General features: G+C 38.2%; 1 protein-coding gene across 1 annotated transcript in view; it reads right to left on the bottom strand.

Annotated features, from left to right (window-relative positions):
• Positions 1–18,450, bottom strand: part of EYS (EGF-like photoreceptor maintenance factor) — a 120,074-nt gene that overhangs the window by 46,087 nt on the left and 55,537 nt on the right. Inside the window, exon 3 of the mRNA XM_086460467.1 lies at positions 1,391–1,422. Within this exon, the coding sequence (XP_086316593.1) occupies positions 1,391–1,422 (32 nt within the window). The remainder of the gene's footprint in view (positions 1–1,390; positions 1,423–18,450) is intronic.

The following is an 18,450-nucleotide window of genomic DNA, read 5'->3' as shown; positions in this document are numbered from 1 at the left end:
TAAAACTTAATTCTGAAAGACTGGATATGGGGCTAGATTTAAAAGATTAGAGCAGTTATCTCCAACCAACCAGAGCATCAAATGTGACTGGATCCAGCTTTGCTAATGAAGGCAGTAGGAGGGATTGAGGGAGGAAGGAATACGTAGCTGCACCATATAGAAATCAGATTCGGAAGTGCTAGGAAAGAACTATAATCTTCCCCAAGTAAATCTATTTTAGCTTAAGTACCTTTAAGCATCTAGTTCTAAATAATTACAATGTGGGAGAAACAATCACACGTAATTTTGAAAATGATATCACCGTGCCTAGTTTGCGGAATCTGTTTCTAAATTTGTGAAGTGGGAAACCTGTCATATTTGCACTGCTGTGGCAGATGTTGCCTTAGTATCTGCATCTCACAAAAGATGCAGATGTAAGCTCTGACAAATCTTTTCTAGCACAGACTTGGAGTCTGCAGCAATACAGAGTGTACCATCCCATTTATTAAGCACTACTTCCCCAATGTGGCACATTATGCCTTGTTCTGTGATCTTAAATGGGAGCCAGGAAATTTCTGTATGAAACAGTGATTTTATCCTAATTAGATGAAAAGAGGCAATGAGTTCTCAACCTAGTCTGCCTGAATGTAACTCAAGTTTCAGACCTTTGTGAGTGGTCTGCTGCACTGGAGGAAAAACATCACTCTCCCATATTTAAATTTGGTGTTGGCTGCAGTCCACTAGTATTCCCTCAGATTACCTGAACATGCCTGAGGGAGTCTCAAGCTCTGCATTTTTGCTTCTCAGAAAGCTATGACAGACAGGCAGCTCCTTTAATGTGAAGTAGTCTTCCTTTCTTTTTTTTTTTTTCCTCTTTCTTTCTTTCTTTCTTTCTTTCTTTCTTTCTTTCTTTCTTTCTTTCTTTCTTTCTTTCTTTCTTTCTTTCTTTCTTTCTTTCTTTCTATTTATTTAATGACACACAAAATATTTAAGAGACAAGAAGATTTTAAAATAAAGGGGGCCTTTGTGTTTATTGTCTTTTCCTGCTTCCCTTTATAATGGGAAAGGTAAATTCTATCGTGTACCTCCACAGAGACAGATAATTTAGTTTGCTGACAGAGATCACTGAAGAGTCTATTCCTGACAAGTTATTCCCAGCAGGGTAAAACACTGCACTCTGGGAATAAAGTGTCGTGGAACTTTCTAACTGGGGAGTTATTTTCTTGCCTTTGTACTTGCTTCTTTCAGCATTCCCTATAAAGATGGATTGGACATTGACAAGGTAATGTCCTGCAAAGTGACCTACAGTAGGACCTGGACAGTAGAAGGATGCTACTCCCACTGATCAGGTGCTTCACAATATACAGGAAATTGTTGTATATATCCATATTCTTAGATTATTACTACATACCAGTTTCAATTTCACTGAAGATTTGACACGTCCTAGAACAAAAGGCTCAAAGATCTCAATTCACACTTACAACTAAAACCAAATCTCATTTAAGCAAGAAAAGTTTTGGCGTATGAGCTGGGAGCCAGCAAATTCAGGGCTACTGAGACAAGACTCAGCTTTTCTCTGTGTGTTTCCTTATGTAACAAAGTGATAGACAGATTCACTATTTGGAGGTTTTGTTGGAGTCATAACAAAACTGTTGATAACAGAACTGTTCCTATTCAAAGTTATTTAAAAAAATTATTTATCTTTAAATTACTTTACCTAAAATGAGGGGCATGTGGCTAGTCTTTTAAGAAGGCGGAAGTGGGAACTGGCAGAAGCAGGCCGTACTAAATTAAATAGGTTATCCAAAATTTAGTTTGGTAAGTTCATTGTCATCTGTCACAGGAAGTTAGTATCATTTGACTCCAGAGACAAATATCACCATTTCTGTGTGGCCTGTGACACTACATATGGCCTGGGCTGGAAGAGGTTGGCCATTCTGTCTTAAATTGTGGTTTTGCCCATTGTTTCTTCCTGCTTTTAGGATAAAGGCTAAGAAAACAGGCTTGAGAAAAAATTAGCAGGCCACATTGATTATGAAGTTTTATAGCAATAAATTAACAGAAAATTCTACAGAAAGATGAGCAATTTTATTGACAATGTTAATACCAGTATATATTCAGTGTGTGCAGACAGGTTGTGTATGCTGTATTTGGTCAACTGTCAGATGTCAAAATCTTGACACTGTCAGCCAGGCTTAAAATGATTCTTACAGACACTTCAGTGATAGTCCAAGTCCAGAAGTGACATGCTTTGAAGAATATTGTGCAAAGTCCTGAAGAAGGTATATCAGAGAATGTCAACATGATGTTACTTAAGCGTTCCTGAAGGCAAGTTAGGTATTTCTGAGAGTATGCTGGATGAATGGCCTACATTCATAATCTTTAACATGGATGCACCCTGTATGAACACCTATATGAAGGCAAGAAGATGGGAGTTCTGTCTTCAACCTAAAACATGATGCACATTCTGGTTTGGACCTTTACCTAAACTGCAATTTTACCTAGAGTTTAGGGGAACTGGGTACAAGAATTGGACTTTTTTTTCAAGATCTCCACGTGGTGGAAGCTTGCTTACAGTCATACCTTCTGCACTCTCACCAAAAAATCTGGTATGTAATAATTTTTTGCTACATTGTAGTACAAAACCATTTTATTTTGCATTGGTGTGTATTGAAGAATTGAGTATAAATCTCTGAACTCCGAGTTAGAGCACATTTACTAGACTTTCTTTGCAAATTGACCTTTTAATTTCTTACTAGTGAGTGTCTGAGCACAGCCCCTTTCAAAATATCTGACAAGAAGCAGTTTTCATAAGTAATGCCCATCTTTGACTACTTGAGCGTCTCCTCTCAGCTCTTTATGGTCTTTTCACCCAATTTCAACTGTGCATTTTGCTAGGGCCCTAGCAAAATATCTGGGCACACAAGTTTTATGTAACAGTGGTTATCAGGAAGCTGGCAGGAAGCAGGGCATGTTTTCTTCTTCAGATGAGAAACTCAGATGCACAGACAGGTTTAGGGAATTTCAGATTTCCTGATCGGACTGTCCTTTTCTATTTTTGACTTGTATGTGAAGCACTACCTGCACTTGCTAACCAGCCATCATACCCCATCCCTGCTCCCCTCCATGCTGGTCCTCCCCTGTGTGTGCACAGTGCTTGGATGTTACCTGAAATGGTGCGTGACCACCATATGAAGCTGTAGCTATATGAAGCATGTGGTCACCAAGTGGAGAAATAATATATAACGCAATAGGAACCCCACAGGCATGTTTTATGAAAACTATTATACAATATTTTGGTTTACTTCACAGTTTTCTCCACAGTGCTGAAGCAGTTTCTCACACCTAGTAAAAGGCAGATGCAGTATCTAATAAACCACCCTATCCTTAGCAGGTAGGTGTGTGCAGTAAGTGTTTGTAAATAGTCCTCCCCATGCTGGTCTCTGGAGAGTAAAATCAATTTAGAGATCTTAATTAATCCTGAGACAAAAGCTTATATTTCTGGCTAATTCAATATATCTAGTTTGACAGCTTTCTGTATTTTATCCGTGTCTGGACTGCCGCTTATAGATTTTATACCACACTTTTAATCATGTTTCTTCTCTACACTAAGTATTGTTATAATGAGATCTTTATCCAACCACATAAAAAAGTTAAAGGTTATCAGTAAATGTGCATCAGTGTAAAACATTCAGTCTTTGAGATGTATTTCATGCAATGACCTTCATTAATTTGATTTTAATACAGACTAGTTTGCCATAATTTTACATATTTTTAACTTAAAAATTAAAAAAAAAATTATAATCCTGTATGAAAAATACAGTGATTGGTAAAATTGTGTCAAGCAAGATAACTCCACATTTTAGTTTTCTTTTTCTTTTCATTATAAAGCTATGGTGGCAAGACTGTGCAGAAAATCGTATAATCTTATATTCCTCTTTTCCTTGAAACACAGTTCTTCAAAATATTGTTTATAAAAAGTTTGGGGCTGGTTGAAATAGCAGAGAGCACTGCTAACCACACTGGGTTATTTCCCTTCTCCTGCCTAGACACCATGCAAGCTGATTTCCACTCTTGCTCTTGCAGTGTACAGTCTGAAGTGGTAAGAACAGAGGTGTGTCCCTATGGTTCTGATTACGAGGCATGCAAAATCTCACTCCAAGTTAACGCTGCACCTAAAACACACACTGCTCTGACAGAGTACTGAAGCCTCTTATGAACTTTTTGTCCTCAGTCTTGTCCTGTGTCTCGCTGTCAGTCCTACACCATTCATCATTGTCCTCTTCTGTGTTCCCAGTACTGAAGATGTAATGAGGTATGGTATGTCCCATTGCCTCACAAACAAATAGTAACAAATTATCCCCTTGTATAAATATATTAATATGGTTGATTACCTACTTCTCTAATCTTGTACATCTTATTAGAGGTGAGCATAAAAGTGGGAGGTAAAAAAACCTGACTCTGGTTTGAAAAAAAACAAAGAAGAGAGACTAAAGTTACAAAAAAGAACGAGAATAACAGTTTTGTTTTCTTCATAGTAGCTAGTATGGGGCTATATTTTGGATTTGTGCTGAAAACAGTGCTGATAACACAGGGGTGTTTTCTTTATTGCTGAGCAGTGCTTACACAGCCTCAAGACCTTTTCTGCTCCTCACACCACCCCAACTGTGAGGATGTTGGGGGTGCATAAGAAATTGGGAGGGGACACAGCTGGGACAGCTGACCCCAGCTGACCAAAGGGATATTCCGTACTCTATGACATCATACTCATCATATAAAGTTGCAAGAAGAATAAGGAAGGGGGTGTGGGGGGTGTGTGTGGCATTCGGAATTACGGTGTTTGTCTTCCCAAGTAATCATTACACTTGATGGAGCCTCGTTTTCCTGGAGATGGCTGAACATCTGCCTGCTGATGGAAAGCAGTGAACAATTTCACATTGGGCTCCACAAAAGACTGTCATGGTTTAACCCCAGCTGGCAACTAAACAACGCACAGCTGCTTGCTCTCTCTGCCCATGGCAGGTTTGGGGAGAGAATCAGAAGTGTAAAAGTGAGAAAACTCGTGGGTTGAGTTAAAGACAGTTTAATAAGTAAAGCAAAAGCCTTGCATGCAAACAACACAAAATAATAAAAGTGATTTTGCTGGTCAAGGATGAAAACATGAATCTGAAAAATGTAATACAGCAGTGACATTAAAAGTGTGTGAGTGTGCCTATGTGTGTTTTGTACTGTTTTTATGACACATTGGCGAGGGGGAAATTAAGGCCCAGCTAAAAGCAAATGACCCAGAAAATAAATTCTCTTGAACAGGAAGAAGAGCAACCCTGATCAGCATTCCCCAAAGTCTCTTACTACTGACCAGAAACCTTGCGATACATGGTTTTTTTAATCTGAGGAAATTCCCTTTGGGCATCTGCTGTCACCAAATGACATGATTTATTCTGCAGATCCAAACAACTCTGAAGGTGACATTGTGTGCCAAACACAGCTGCACAGAAGAAATCCGCTTGCAGGTGGATTTTCACAGAGACTGGTGCAAGTGACTATTCCCACTTCAGCGCTTTGAAATTAATTTTATACATGGTGGGAATACATCCTACAGAAAACCTGCTGGAATCCTTTGGGCTGTGAAGCATTACCATAAATGTTGCTCAGAAATGTTTCAAGGAACACACAGATTGCTGTGAATGTGTGCTGTGGATGGCCCTTTTCAATGTGTGTTTATTAAATACCATGTCACAGTTAGGACTCCGTTTTATGTTGTCACATATCTACATACAGTGAAACTAAAACATTGAAGTTTGCTCTAAAACACTGCAGTTGATACAATTACTTATCTTAGCAATGCACATCCCTTTGTAATCCTTCTTTTAAATTTACCTTTCTGTTTACAAAGCACTTGCTCTTGATTCCTGCCTTAAGAAAATATTTCGTATTACCATCAACTGCTTCCAAGAAGGGCCCAGTTTCTTGTGTAACTTATAGTTACCAACAACATCAAGAGTTTAGAAGTCCAGGTGTTTTCATTCCTGGTGAATGAACCATTTCTGCTTCACTCACATTTAGGAGACCATCACAACTCCACAGTACAATAATATCTTGATATTTCCTCTTTAAAATTTCTGCATCTTATGTGTCAAAATTCTTTACACTCAGATATTTCAAACACACTGGCCATATATTTTACAGACCGTATCAGTTTTCTCTACCAACCAGGGAATGTGCCTCACTCCGTACTTAGATGAAAGTGTTCAAACAAATTAAAAAAAGAAATAAAAGCTGTTACAGAGATGATAGCAATTGAATGAGCCGTGGGTTTTTTTGGTTGGTTTTTTTTTTTGGGGTACAAGAGCTGTGTCCTGAATTCTGCTGATTTTTGTGAGATACAATAACAGTGTATTTAATAGTTTAGGCTCATTAAAACTATTTAACTTTTGTTTCATGTTAACAACAGTGATTTGGCCACATTTATGTTACAATCTTTATAAACAGAGTTCTTCATTTTAAAAGAGTTGAAGTATGGTGATATAGACAACTCTCTAACTGTCTGAACTCAAGCTTTTTCTTTGGATTGGGCAAGCACCACAGATTTTCATTTAAGTGTTAAATCCTATGAAATGACATATTTCCCTAGATGACAAACGGTTCTAGTGTTAACCTAATCCTTACTTGCTTCCATAACAAGTTGTTGATACATCTTCCCAAACAGCTTTTAAAACTAGAAAAATCGAATATATAGGAAGTATTTTAAAAAGCATTTTACAGAAAAAATGTTCATAGCACTGTCGGAGAATGTGTTTCATTTGGTCTGAAATGTATTTGTAAACACTGTCATTCACTGGTATGATCCTAAATGCTGGAGGAAACATCAAAATCTGGAAGAACCACAATGCAAGCAACATTTTACTAAATTGAACGTGAGAGGAAATTTATCAGACTAGGGTTTGAATGTTGGCTGCTTTCATGCAAAAATACTGAAAAGCTGAACTCAACAACTGGACTCAGTTTAAATTATATAGATTCCTTTACATACAGCTTAGAAAACCAAAGTCACTTGGGAGATTGAGTCAAGATGCCCTTGTAGACATAGACTGTTTTCCAAATTGTTGCATGTGGATGATATGCATCGCTAAATAGTTCCTGTTTTCTATTTTAGTAAGTGACTAAATTATTTTTTCAGGCAACCCCACCACCCTGATTTGAAAGTCACGGATGGGAGCATTTAACTTCTCAAATCAACAGTGTTTGGTTATGTGATAAATGCTTGTGTGCACACCCCCAAAGCAGCACAGAGAGGCAATGGCAGGTGGGGGAAGCCAATTAACACCCTGCCCCAGCTACTCCCAGCTCTATCCCAGGAGTTATCAGCCCACCACAGGTCCATCTCCACAATGCCAGAGGAGCAGAGAGCCCAAAGGCGGGTGGGAAACAAAATTAAGGATTCAGAGGAAGGGACACCGTGTTTGGGCCCCTCCCAAGGCTGTCTTGAAGGACCCTCAGACCTAGTGTACAGGTGTGACACGCACCATGACAGGTCAACACTGGAGCATCTTTTGGGTAACTGCCATGGAGTATGGGACACATTATGGGACGCAGGTGAAGAAGGTTTTGGAATAGTGCAGGACTTATGGATGTTTAAGGGAGGAGCGAAAGGTGGGGAGAAGGAGGGAATTAGGTGATTTGGGGAGGAACAAGTGTAGAAAAATAGAGAGATACAGGGACAAAAAGAGCCAATCACATGTAAATAGTTGGCTGGTCAGTACACTTGTCTGGCTGTGTCCTTTGCCTGATCAGTCCTCCCTTATAACTTATGTTATCAACCCCCATCCCCCTTGTCGCATTATGCCTTAGCTATGTAGCTTCTTGAGAGAGATTTGAATATATAATGGTCAACTTGCAGTCATAATAACATGGTCGTCTAGTGATAAAAGCAAGGAAAGATGTGTAGGGAGAGATAGCAAATTTTCCTACACGTATTTGGAAAAATAGATATGCTTTTAGGAAGCTTTTCTTGATGTCTGAAACAAGCATAACATAACTAAGATAAACTCAGAGCAAATGTTCCCAGCCAGCTTAGACTGCAATATGCTCCATTTGCTTCAGAAATGGAAGAAAAGTGCTTGTTAGTCCCAGGAGATTTTCTTCAGTGTTTCAGACACAAAGCAGCATGGACTTGGTTACTAATCTTAGTGTTAGAGACAATGTTATTGTATGTCTGAAACGAGAGATGATTTGCTAAAAATGTGTGCACCTAAACTTTAAATTTTATGGACCATTTCTTTCTAATAAATGTATTATCTGGGCCACTCATTTTATTATATTAAACAATTACATTTGTCTTCTGTTTCTAATATAATTTATACCATCCTACCATTGTAATTAGGCAATCTATCATTATCTTCAAATACCTCATCAAATGTATGGCTTTGATGCTGCTAGCGCTACCCCTAAGTCTGCACCTGGCCTTCACTGCATCATGGCAATATTTCTTCCCTCTTTGTTCAGTTTTAGCATATGTGATAAAAACACCTTTTGCAGCTTATTTTAAGTTTCAATGCAAAGTCTAGCTTAACAAGACTGTGCTTAGTTTATTTCTATTCCTTCTAAACTCTTAAGACACAGTTCAATAAAATCATTTTTCATATTTCAATAATTTTTCATGATGTGGGTCGTTGACCCTAGATTTATACTCTGTCCTACAAAGCAGGGTGTCCTTCACCATTTTGCTCTCTTACAGAGATGATCCAGAGTTTTCCATTTCCACTCAATGGAGTTTCATTCTTCCTGTGCTTTCAAAGCCTTCAACTCTGTATTCTTATTGAACTAATGACTTTATGTACTTTCTTTCAATTTTTACTCAGACTCTCAATTTAGAGACAGCTAACAACAAAGAGTTGCAGAAAAGCCTCATTGAACGCCTACAGGGAAAAAGCGTTAGATGATACTTGATGTTGACAGATGTAAATTGACGTAGATTACAGAAACAGTCCTAGCCTTGGATACAGAATGGTGGGCTTGAACTTGCTATCAGCATTCAAAGAAAGAGGTCTAAGGAGTTTTAATAAGCAGTTCCATGAAAATGTCAGTGTACTCATAAAAGGAAATAGAATGGAATAAACAGTTAAGAAAAGGACAGAGTAAAATATCAAACACCACTGTATAAAGCAGTGGCATTATCACACCTTGAATACTGCAATCATTTCTGGACCCTCATTTTAAAGAGGATACACTGGAACTGAGAAGGAACAAAGAAAGGCAGCCTGGATGACTAAAGATACAGCATGGCTGGTGTCCCAAAAATGTATGAATCAAAGTATTGAGAAATAATTTTGGGAGGGTTATGATAAGGATATAGATAAAATCAGGAGAGGCATGGAGAAGGTGAACAGAGAAACAGGGAACAACTCTGAAACGTCCCTTCTAACACAGAAGCTTGAGGTGTTAATGTCATTAACAATTGGTGCAGTTAAGCAAACAAATGGAAGTACTCCTGTGCAAGATAGTTACTTAAGTTCTGGAGCTCTTTGCCACAGGACGTTGTATATCAAGTTTACATGGTCTCAAAGACCTATTAGAGAAGTGCATGGAAGAAAACAAATCTGTCAGGGGCTTGCCCAGATACCAATCCCAGTATATGTAGCCCCAAATTCTTGTGCTACTGCAAGTTAAGAAAGATTACCAAAGAAGTGTCATACATGTTTCATACATTTACCTACATATTTGCTGTTGGCTCTCTATTATCAGGGTTAGACAAAAGCATGGATAAAACATAAACATTCATCTACTGAAAATTTTGGAAATTAGAATTTTAAATAAGAGATAAAGATGTAAATGATACGAAGAAAAAAGACAATGTAGACTTTGACCCAACTTGAGCATTGCTTAGTATTTATTTTAAAAGGCACTTCATATGCACTGCTGAATTAGCTCAGAACCAGTGATTATTTAATATTTGCAGATTTTTCAGTCATTACTTCTTTCTACATTGAGTGTTAGGGGAAAAGAATACCTTGGATGTTCACACACAGGAATTTCTGACCTAGAACTATCATTATAATCAATGCTTGAGGAATAAAAGCACTTCATTTGATAATATTAGTCAAAATAGACATATTTACTCAGCTTTATTAATTTCCCTTCATCCTATCTCCTGGAAAGCACTTGGTAAATTTTAATTTGTCCCTCTTTTTGACCTGAGAAATGAATCAAATTTTAGCACCTGGCAGTATTTTTACAATACAGAAAGTATTGTTTATATACTCGTTTTATGTGCAAAATGTACAAAGTAATGTTTCCCTAAGTAGAGGAAAAATCAAACTACAGGAGAAATTAATTTCTCCAAAGGAGCTCTCAGTCAAATTTCTCTCTCAGCTTTTCTCCAGGTAAATTTCTAAAACATCAGACACTACCTGGTGTTTCCCAGTTTGTCTACTCTCAGCTGCTTTGATCCTTCTATCTCCCTTTCTCTGACTGACACTTATGAAACAACGCACGGGCAGGACGTGAACAAAAGCTCAGACATTCTCTGTTTGTGACTGGATTTTGGGCTGTGTTTGTAGGTGGGGACTTGTTTCTTGCCGCAGCTTCTATGGATGATAGAAACTATGACCAATGCACGAAGAATATGATTCTTACCATCACTGCAGAGGATGCCAGATCTTCCGTATGGACAAATGCAAACAGCATCTCTCCTGGACTTTGGAAAACATGTAGCACCATTTCCACATGGATTTTCATCACAAGACGTGAACTGGCAGAGTTTTCCAGAGTAGAGTTTAGGGCATTCACAAAACCAATTTTCTGCACCGCTGAAAAATTTAATTTAAAACCAAAAAGATATGTGTAAGTACAAAAATGCACTTAAAAAAACAGGATGAGTTTTACACTAACAGAAAATCAGTGACATTTGACTTACAGTTGTAATATATTTCTTTGTTTTTACTCTCTTAATTTTTTTTTTCTCTTGTGAACCTGGCATTAGAGACAACAGAATGCTTTATGGGTGACTTGAGTTGACAAGTTCTTTTGGAATTAATTTTATATTTTAATTTATCTTTCCTTTCATGGTAAGATATGTGACTTTATCTAAAGTCTTACTAGTTACTTGTGCTGCTGCTTTTATACCATAGTTGAAATACCTGCTACAGAAAGATAGCTCTTCTATTATGTCTGAAAAAAAGAAAGAAAGTGAAAACAAAAAATATGAAGTTACTAGTTTACTTTGCAAATGGAAACATCATTTGTACATTCAGGCATTACATATAGCTTGTGACAGAACAGTAGGATGTAAAGAAAAACTGAAATATGAATACTTACAGTAGAGATTATATTGAAATTGTACCAGAATAAACAGGTAGTATCTCTGCTTTTATATATCTTATGTCCTCAGTCATAGAATGAATATTAGAATAGGCAAGGGAAAAAAAAAAGTTGTAATCAGTCTTGAGGTGTGATAAAAACCAAACATTTAGAAATGTGCATATTTTGTTTGTATGAATTATCTTTTTTTTTAGTGTACAAAGATAGCACAATGGCAGATATGTGAGGAAAACCAAAATCAGATGGGAAAAGCCTGAACGTAAGACATTCCCATCTATCACATTATAAATATAATTTCTTTAAAGGTCTTATTTGATTTTTGCCTTGTTTTATGACTGAAATTAGATGACAGCTAGATAGGTCAGTTCATATGACTACTACACATCCGCGGTATACAACAGAAACATGTCTGTCTTACACTTGAAAAGGTCACATGAGCCCGTGGGTATGAATGCAGAAGACATGATGTAAGCTGTATCAAACCACAGTCATTATGTTTTTCCAGATAATAGCATAATCATTAGGATGTTCAGAGGTAAAATGTCAAATACATGTGATTTCTAAAAACCTGTTTACTGCTTATAATATCCATGCAATCAGGTTAGAGAAAATAATCTGAAACTCAGAGATCTTCTGTATTTTTTAAAAGAGGGAAGTTATAAGTCTTATGTGAGTCTTTGTGCATAGCAGTCGATTACTGTGTTTCTAAACTGACCACCTGCAGTTCTGGGGAGTGAGGATCTCAGCTGGAGAGTCTGCCAGAATGAATCTCATGAATAATGCCTCCAGACACCTTTGCAAAAGAAAATTGCTATCAGCTGCAATAATAAATTTCTGTGTGTAGCCTATTCTATTTATAGATCTGCTGCAGACACCAGGAGAGGAATTTGAATGAGATACTGGATTGCTTTCATTTGTGCAGCATTGAGAAGCCTGATTTCAACAGTTTTAACATCAGCATTACATAGTTCACCTAATTAAAAGAGCACTTATAAACTATATTCTTCCTGGAAATCTACAGCTGATGGTGATAATCTCTAAAACTAGTTATCAAATGTGTTTCTGTTTGTTTATAGAAAAGAAGACAGATCATTACTGCTGACTGCCAAAATACAGAGACTTTAGTCTTCACCTTTAGAAAACCAATTTTCATACATTCTTCTATTGAGCTGTGCATGTCAACATCAGTTATTTATTTTTGTAGTCTTACTTTTGCTATTGTGGAGAAGACTAAAAATAACAGATCTCATAACAAATTGTGAGGAGTTTCTTCTTATCAAAGTGAGCAATATTCTAATATTTCACTGTTGATGCTATAATATCCTAATAAAATAAAAAGTGATTCCCAATGACGCTCAGTTTTTAAAAAGTTCTACAAAATAGTACAAACCTTGAAAATATAACAGCTAATCACACAGAAAAAAATATCACAGCCAATTCACAAGTATTAATATACTGAAATAAGAAGTCCTTAATGACTTATTCTCTCTCAAAGCAGTCTGTCACTGTACTTCATTAAGAAGAGGACAAGATGTCCCATATTCTGCTGAATTAATCTCAGCTGCAAGAAACACATAAATGCTTGAATGGCCAGGAACTTCTCTCCTCGCAAGTGGATTTCACAATTTCATGATATCCTGCTATCCTTTATAACTGCAAAAGCAAATGAAAGGGGACAGCAAATGAGAACACTAGTAAGTTTTGCCTGCGCTGTACATCAGTGAATGGCTCCAAGAAAAAGTTATTGGATAGTTACATACATGAGCTGAAGAAAGCGAATAATGCCTGAAAGAAACAAAGAAAATATCAGAATTTTGAGGCCGCACAATTAGAGACAAATTTGGAGTGTTTTGCTGATATGTGTTATATATCTATATTAGCGTTTGAATTCAGATCCAGAGCATGTTTTTGAAGCAAACCACCTTGCTGTCCCTGATTGAAATGCTTAGGTTCACATTGTGCAGTGGTCTCAAGAGTGCATGAACTCAATTTCTTTCAGATGAGCCTGCACCAGAAGATTGTCTCACACCTCCGGAACTCCAGCTGCTAATGGGCATTCGGTCCATGGGGCCAGACCAGGTCTAGTGTGACTTAAAGCTCCCTGAAACATGAATAATGGCGGATGGGTCTTCAGCACTAGTTGATTTGCCCTGTAAATCTGCTCTACTGAACTACGTTATCTGCTAATATGTATGCAGATTTATATTGAAAGAAAATCAGGCAGCCGTGGTGTATATTATACGTCAAAAAAGGCTGCAGATCTTAAACTGGAGTACTGATGAACTCCAGAAACAGATAGAGAAAAAGTCCTAACCATCTAGAATCATATAAGAAGAATAGGAAGAATGCCACAATCAGTGCGAGAAAATGGGAGAAGAGACAGAAATAGTGTAGAAAAGGAGTGGAAGAGACGAGAACAATACTCCTAGAGCACCATCACCTCACATCACCAGCCTTATGATATATGAAGAAAAAAGTGCAAGGAAGATGAACTGTTCTCTGACATTCTTATAATCCTCCTCTGAAATGGTAAGAGGCACACCTTTAATTACCATTTCCCATGTTAAACTATTCCTTTGATCTTTGGTCTAGACATTAGATTGGAAAGAAAATCATTAGGAAGCATTTGCATGGTATGACATGATATTGGTAATTTAATACAAATTCTTCTTCTTGAATCAGTACTACAACAGTGACCTGATTTAATGAAATCAAAGTTTTGTATAACATTGACATCTTTGGGAGGCCAGCTCAGGTTTTGACAACTTTTTTTTTTTTTTTTTTTTTTTTTTTTTTAATATTACACAGTATGGAGGAGAGTGAATCTCCAGTGCTGTGGTTCTCCAAAGCAGGGTATAATTTTCTACATGCCTGTGCTTTTTCCATCTTTAAAGTGGGAGCGCTACGGTCTGTGATTCCCACTGAAAGCACTGTATGTGCCATTTGTGTAGTCTTATATGTGAAGGCTGCCCTGAAAGGAATTGCACTCAACACCCTTTAATCATGATGGTGTTAAGTTGAGAATGTCAAAAACTACCTGTTGCAATGGGTTCAGTATTTAACAACATAAGTTCTTTCAGTGGTCTCGCTGTATCATCTGGGACAAAGTTATGGAAGTTGGAGGGAACAGCTTCCCAAGCTTTTTCAGTTGATAAATAGTAGATGTAATTCAGTTTATTTTAAAGTTATTGCTATTATTTATTTCTAGTGTAATTTTGTTTTAAATTACTGGAAACTGAAAGGACCACCATACTTTATCAGTTTAAACTTTAAATTGAATTACACTTAATGCAAAGATTCACTAAAACTCTTTCTAGAAAATACCAGGATAATGTAAAGGTGATTAGGATCTTCCTTTGAAAGTTTTGTGTAATAGCTGAATCCACAGAAATTCATTATCTCATCAATAATCTTAAAAATATCAAAAGATGATATATAAAGGAGTCATTTCTTCCTTGTGCACAGCAGGTGTTTTTGTAGTATATAACATATCTGCCAATCTTTCCTTGTGTTATACAGGTCCCAAAAATCAATTCAACTTTCCTGCTGCTTTAGTACTTTCACTCAGCTTTCCTCAATTACGGTATCTTCTCCAGATCTGAGTGCTTTTGTTAGCTTTACTGTTTTGAATCCTTTTTTTCCCTATCTGGGATTATTATTCTGCAAGCTCTGGTGATTCACTTTAAATTTTCTTTTCTTTCACTGAAAGCACTTTTGTATTCAGTTTGCATGGCAAGGTTTGGTAGCAGGGGGGCTACAGGCATGGCTTCTGTGAGAAGGTGCTAGAACCTTCCCTTATGTCGAACAGAGCAAATGCCAGCTGGCTCCAAGATGGACGTGCTACCGGCCAAGGCTGAGCCCATCAGCAGCAGTGGTAGCACCTCTGTGATAACAGATTAAGAAGGGAGAAAAAAGCCCTGCACAATGACAGCAGCAGCCAGAAGAGGAGTGAGAATGTGAGAGAAACAACTCTGCAGACACCAGATCAGTGAAGAAGGAGGGGGAGGAGGTGCTCCAGATGCCAAAGATGCCCCTGCAGCCCATGGTGAAGACCACGGTGAGGCAGGCTGTCCCCCTGCAGCCCATGGAGATTTATGGTGGAGCAGATAGCCACCTGCAGTCCTGTGGAGGACGCTGCACAGAGGCAGGAGGATGCCCAAAGGTGGCTGTGACCCTGTGGGAATCTGGTGCTGAGTCAGGCTCCTGGCAGGGCTTGAGGACCCTCTGAGGGACCCACACTGCAGCAGTCTGTTCCTGAAGGACTGCACCCTGTGGAAAGGACCCACACTGGAGCCGCTCATGAAGAGCTATCTCCTGTGGGAAGGACTCAAATTGGAGAAGTTTGTGGAGGACTGCCTCCCGTGGGATGGAATCTATGCTGGAGCAGGAAAAGAGTGTAAGCAGTCCTTCCTCTGAGGAGGAAGCAGTGGCGGAGACAATGTGTGACGAACTGACCGCAACCCCCATTCCTTGTCTCCCTGTGCCGCTATGTGGTGGTACGATTTGCCCCCACTCCTGGGTTGCTTAGTACTTGATGTGATTCCTCCTCCTTGTGCCACATATCAACCTAGGGCAAGTCAGGTATGGACTGCAAATGGCAGAGTACCAGAGCGTTAAGGCTACCCCTTAATGTACCTGGACCCTGTTTCTCCTATTGTCTGGGAAGCAGTGATGCCTGGCCTAGGTATCTGTACCTAGATTGTGAGCAGCATATCAGAGCATTAAGGCACCCCCTTATCGTAATGAAATTAAAATTTTTTATACTGATTTTTCCAAATCAAATCTCAGCGATAATGATTGTTGTGCAATAACATAACGAAATTTAGATTGTTGGCATAATTTCTCCTTTACCAAACCTATAGTTGCATTTTGTATTTGGGGCTACAAAACCACAGACCTACTATTTGATTTTACAATTGACATATGCAATAGATGGAACTTGTGCACAATGGGATGGCCATGGATCCATGCTCATACAGACTATAATGGATATGCACCCAATACCTACCCTGCCAAATCTCTAAATTTATCTGTAGTGCTGTTACACAATAACTTCGCCTTCCAGAAACAAAAATGGATTACAAAAGATGAAGGTAAAGATTGGCAAATTCCGTCTCTAATAGGGATGGGTAGAGACACCAGTTCAATAGGATGTTGAATTGAAAACCATACTGAGTGTGCAACAGCTTTACACATTGCTAGAGAATATACCGGAAATGAACCCAAACACAACTTTGACTACACATATGTTCATCCTTATGAACATGTGTCCTTACGCCACAAATTCGTGGCATACCTTTTTGATATTCCACTCAACACTCGTAACGTGTTTTCGAGCTGATGTCAAATTCCATTCCAGCTTGGCTGTTGAGTTAAAAATTGAAATACAACAGCCATTTGTATGAACCCGGCCTCCTCTTAAACTGTGTCCTCACATCTACAATATAGGCCCTTACATAATTTAAAATACAGGACAACAGTGAGTTCTTTTTAACCCTAGAGGATCTCTAAAAACAGTGGAGCTAGCGGTGCACATTAATGTGTCAGCAATTAAATCAGACTGTTCTGCCTTTCTGGGAGTAGCTCATACTGGCTGGCTAGCATTGATACACGGACAATCTTTCAAACAATCCTGGTGTATATGACAGGATACTACTGGATTATTTGGAACAGGACTACAAATACTAAATAGCATAGACGCTGTTGTTCTACTGAACAAACTAACTGCTACTACCAACAACCTAACCAAAGTGGCACACCCACTAAGGTCATCTTTATCAGCTTCAGGATTAAGTCAATTGCTCCTATCAGGCATTTTACCTCATTGGGAATGAATGGAGGAAAACGATCATCAGTCAATTGTAAAAGCCCTCAGACCAACCCAAGGCAATACCTCTCTTGCCTTGGGTTATATCCAAGAACAATTGTGGATACAGTCCATAGAGGCAGCCATTATTAGAGAAGAAGAAGAAGGAGCCCTAACCATTGAGATTCGTAAATTGATTTGGGACAACGTGTCAGAATTTGAGAAGGAATTTCGATCATGATGGCAATTAGCCAACTTCACATATCACGCAGAAAGTGAGAAGATTGTCGCCTAGACGCAATGCTTCAATATACGATATATACCCAGCTATTGCATCAGGACTGAATTGCAATGGAACCATACTCTATGCCTTAGACCGTAGAGTGTGGGGCCATCAAAGGCAATGAAAGTGGAAAACAATTGATGTAAATGCATGCATTATCTGAGAACAACAAGGTTTCATTTATGAAAGCAATATTCTTGAAGTTCAAGACATCTGTTTAGACACAGAGCAAAATACTTGCCACTTTAAAACCCACTCAAACAAGGTTCCTGAAACCATAGTTATATATGTTGGAAAAGGCTATATCTGCATTCAAACATTGTGTAAATCCTTATTCATAGATGACCTTGTTTACAACATAACCAACCAGTTCAATCTATGTGTATGCACTTTCTCTATGATTATTGGTTGTGGTTTTAATTTCTCTGTACCAATAACTACTCACGATGATTTATCTTTTTATTACATGCTATATCATAAGCTACAATCTACACCCATTGGAATGAGTTTAATCAAACAACTTCTCCTCTGCAACCAGCACGAGAAACCAGACAAAAGAGTCTCATCACAGTCCATCATGATGTTGAAGAAATACATCAAGTGCTGAAAAGAGTCAAAAATGATGGAGAAAACTGATGGTGGGAAGTCCTGTTTGGATGGTCTCCAACAGCAACCTGTACCCTGAACGTGATGTTGCCCCCCATTGTGATTATACTAACTGCTGCTCTACTGTGCTTGTTGTTAATCAGTGTTTTATACATTAAAATTTGCAAAATGGCTAAACATTTTACACTACTACATTTCCCCGCATGTATAATATCACTTAACGAAATTTAATGAAACTTTAATAAATTAATAGAGGCCACCAAATGGTTTGAATTTTCCTCAAATTATATTTGTATTACAGCACTATCTGTTTATATGCATAGAGGGAAGAGGCAACCATACTGTCACTTTATGGACAAGATATGGCCCTCCCTGCGCCACCTACCAACCTAGGGCAAGTCAGGTATGGACTGCAAAAGGCAGTGTATCACAGTGTTAAGGCTCCCCCTTAACGTAG

The sequence above is a fragment of the Leptosomus discolor genome, chromosome 2, assembly GCF_034619465.1.
Source record: "Leptosomus discolor isolate bLepDis1 chromosome 2, bLepDis1.hap2, whole genome shotgun sequence".
Lineage (NCBI taxonomy): Eukaryota > Metazoa > Chordata > Aves > Leptosomiformes > Leptosomidae > Leptosomus > Leptosomus discolor.
This window is presented reverse-complemented; position numbering and strand designations above follow the sequence as displayed.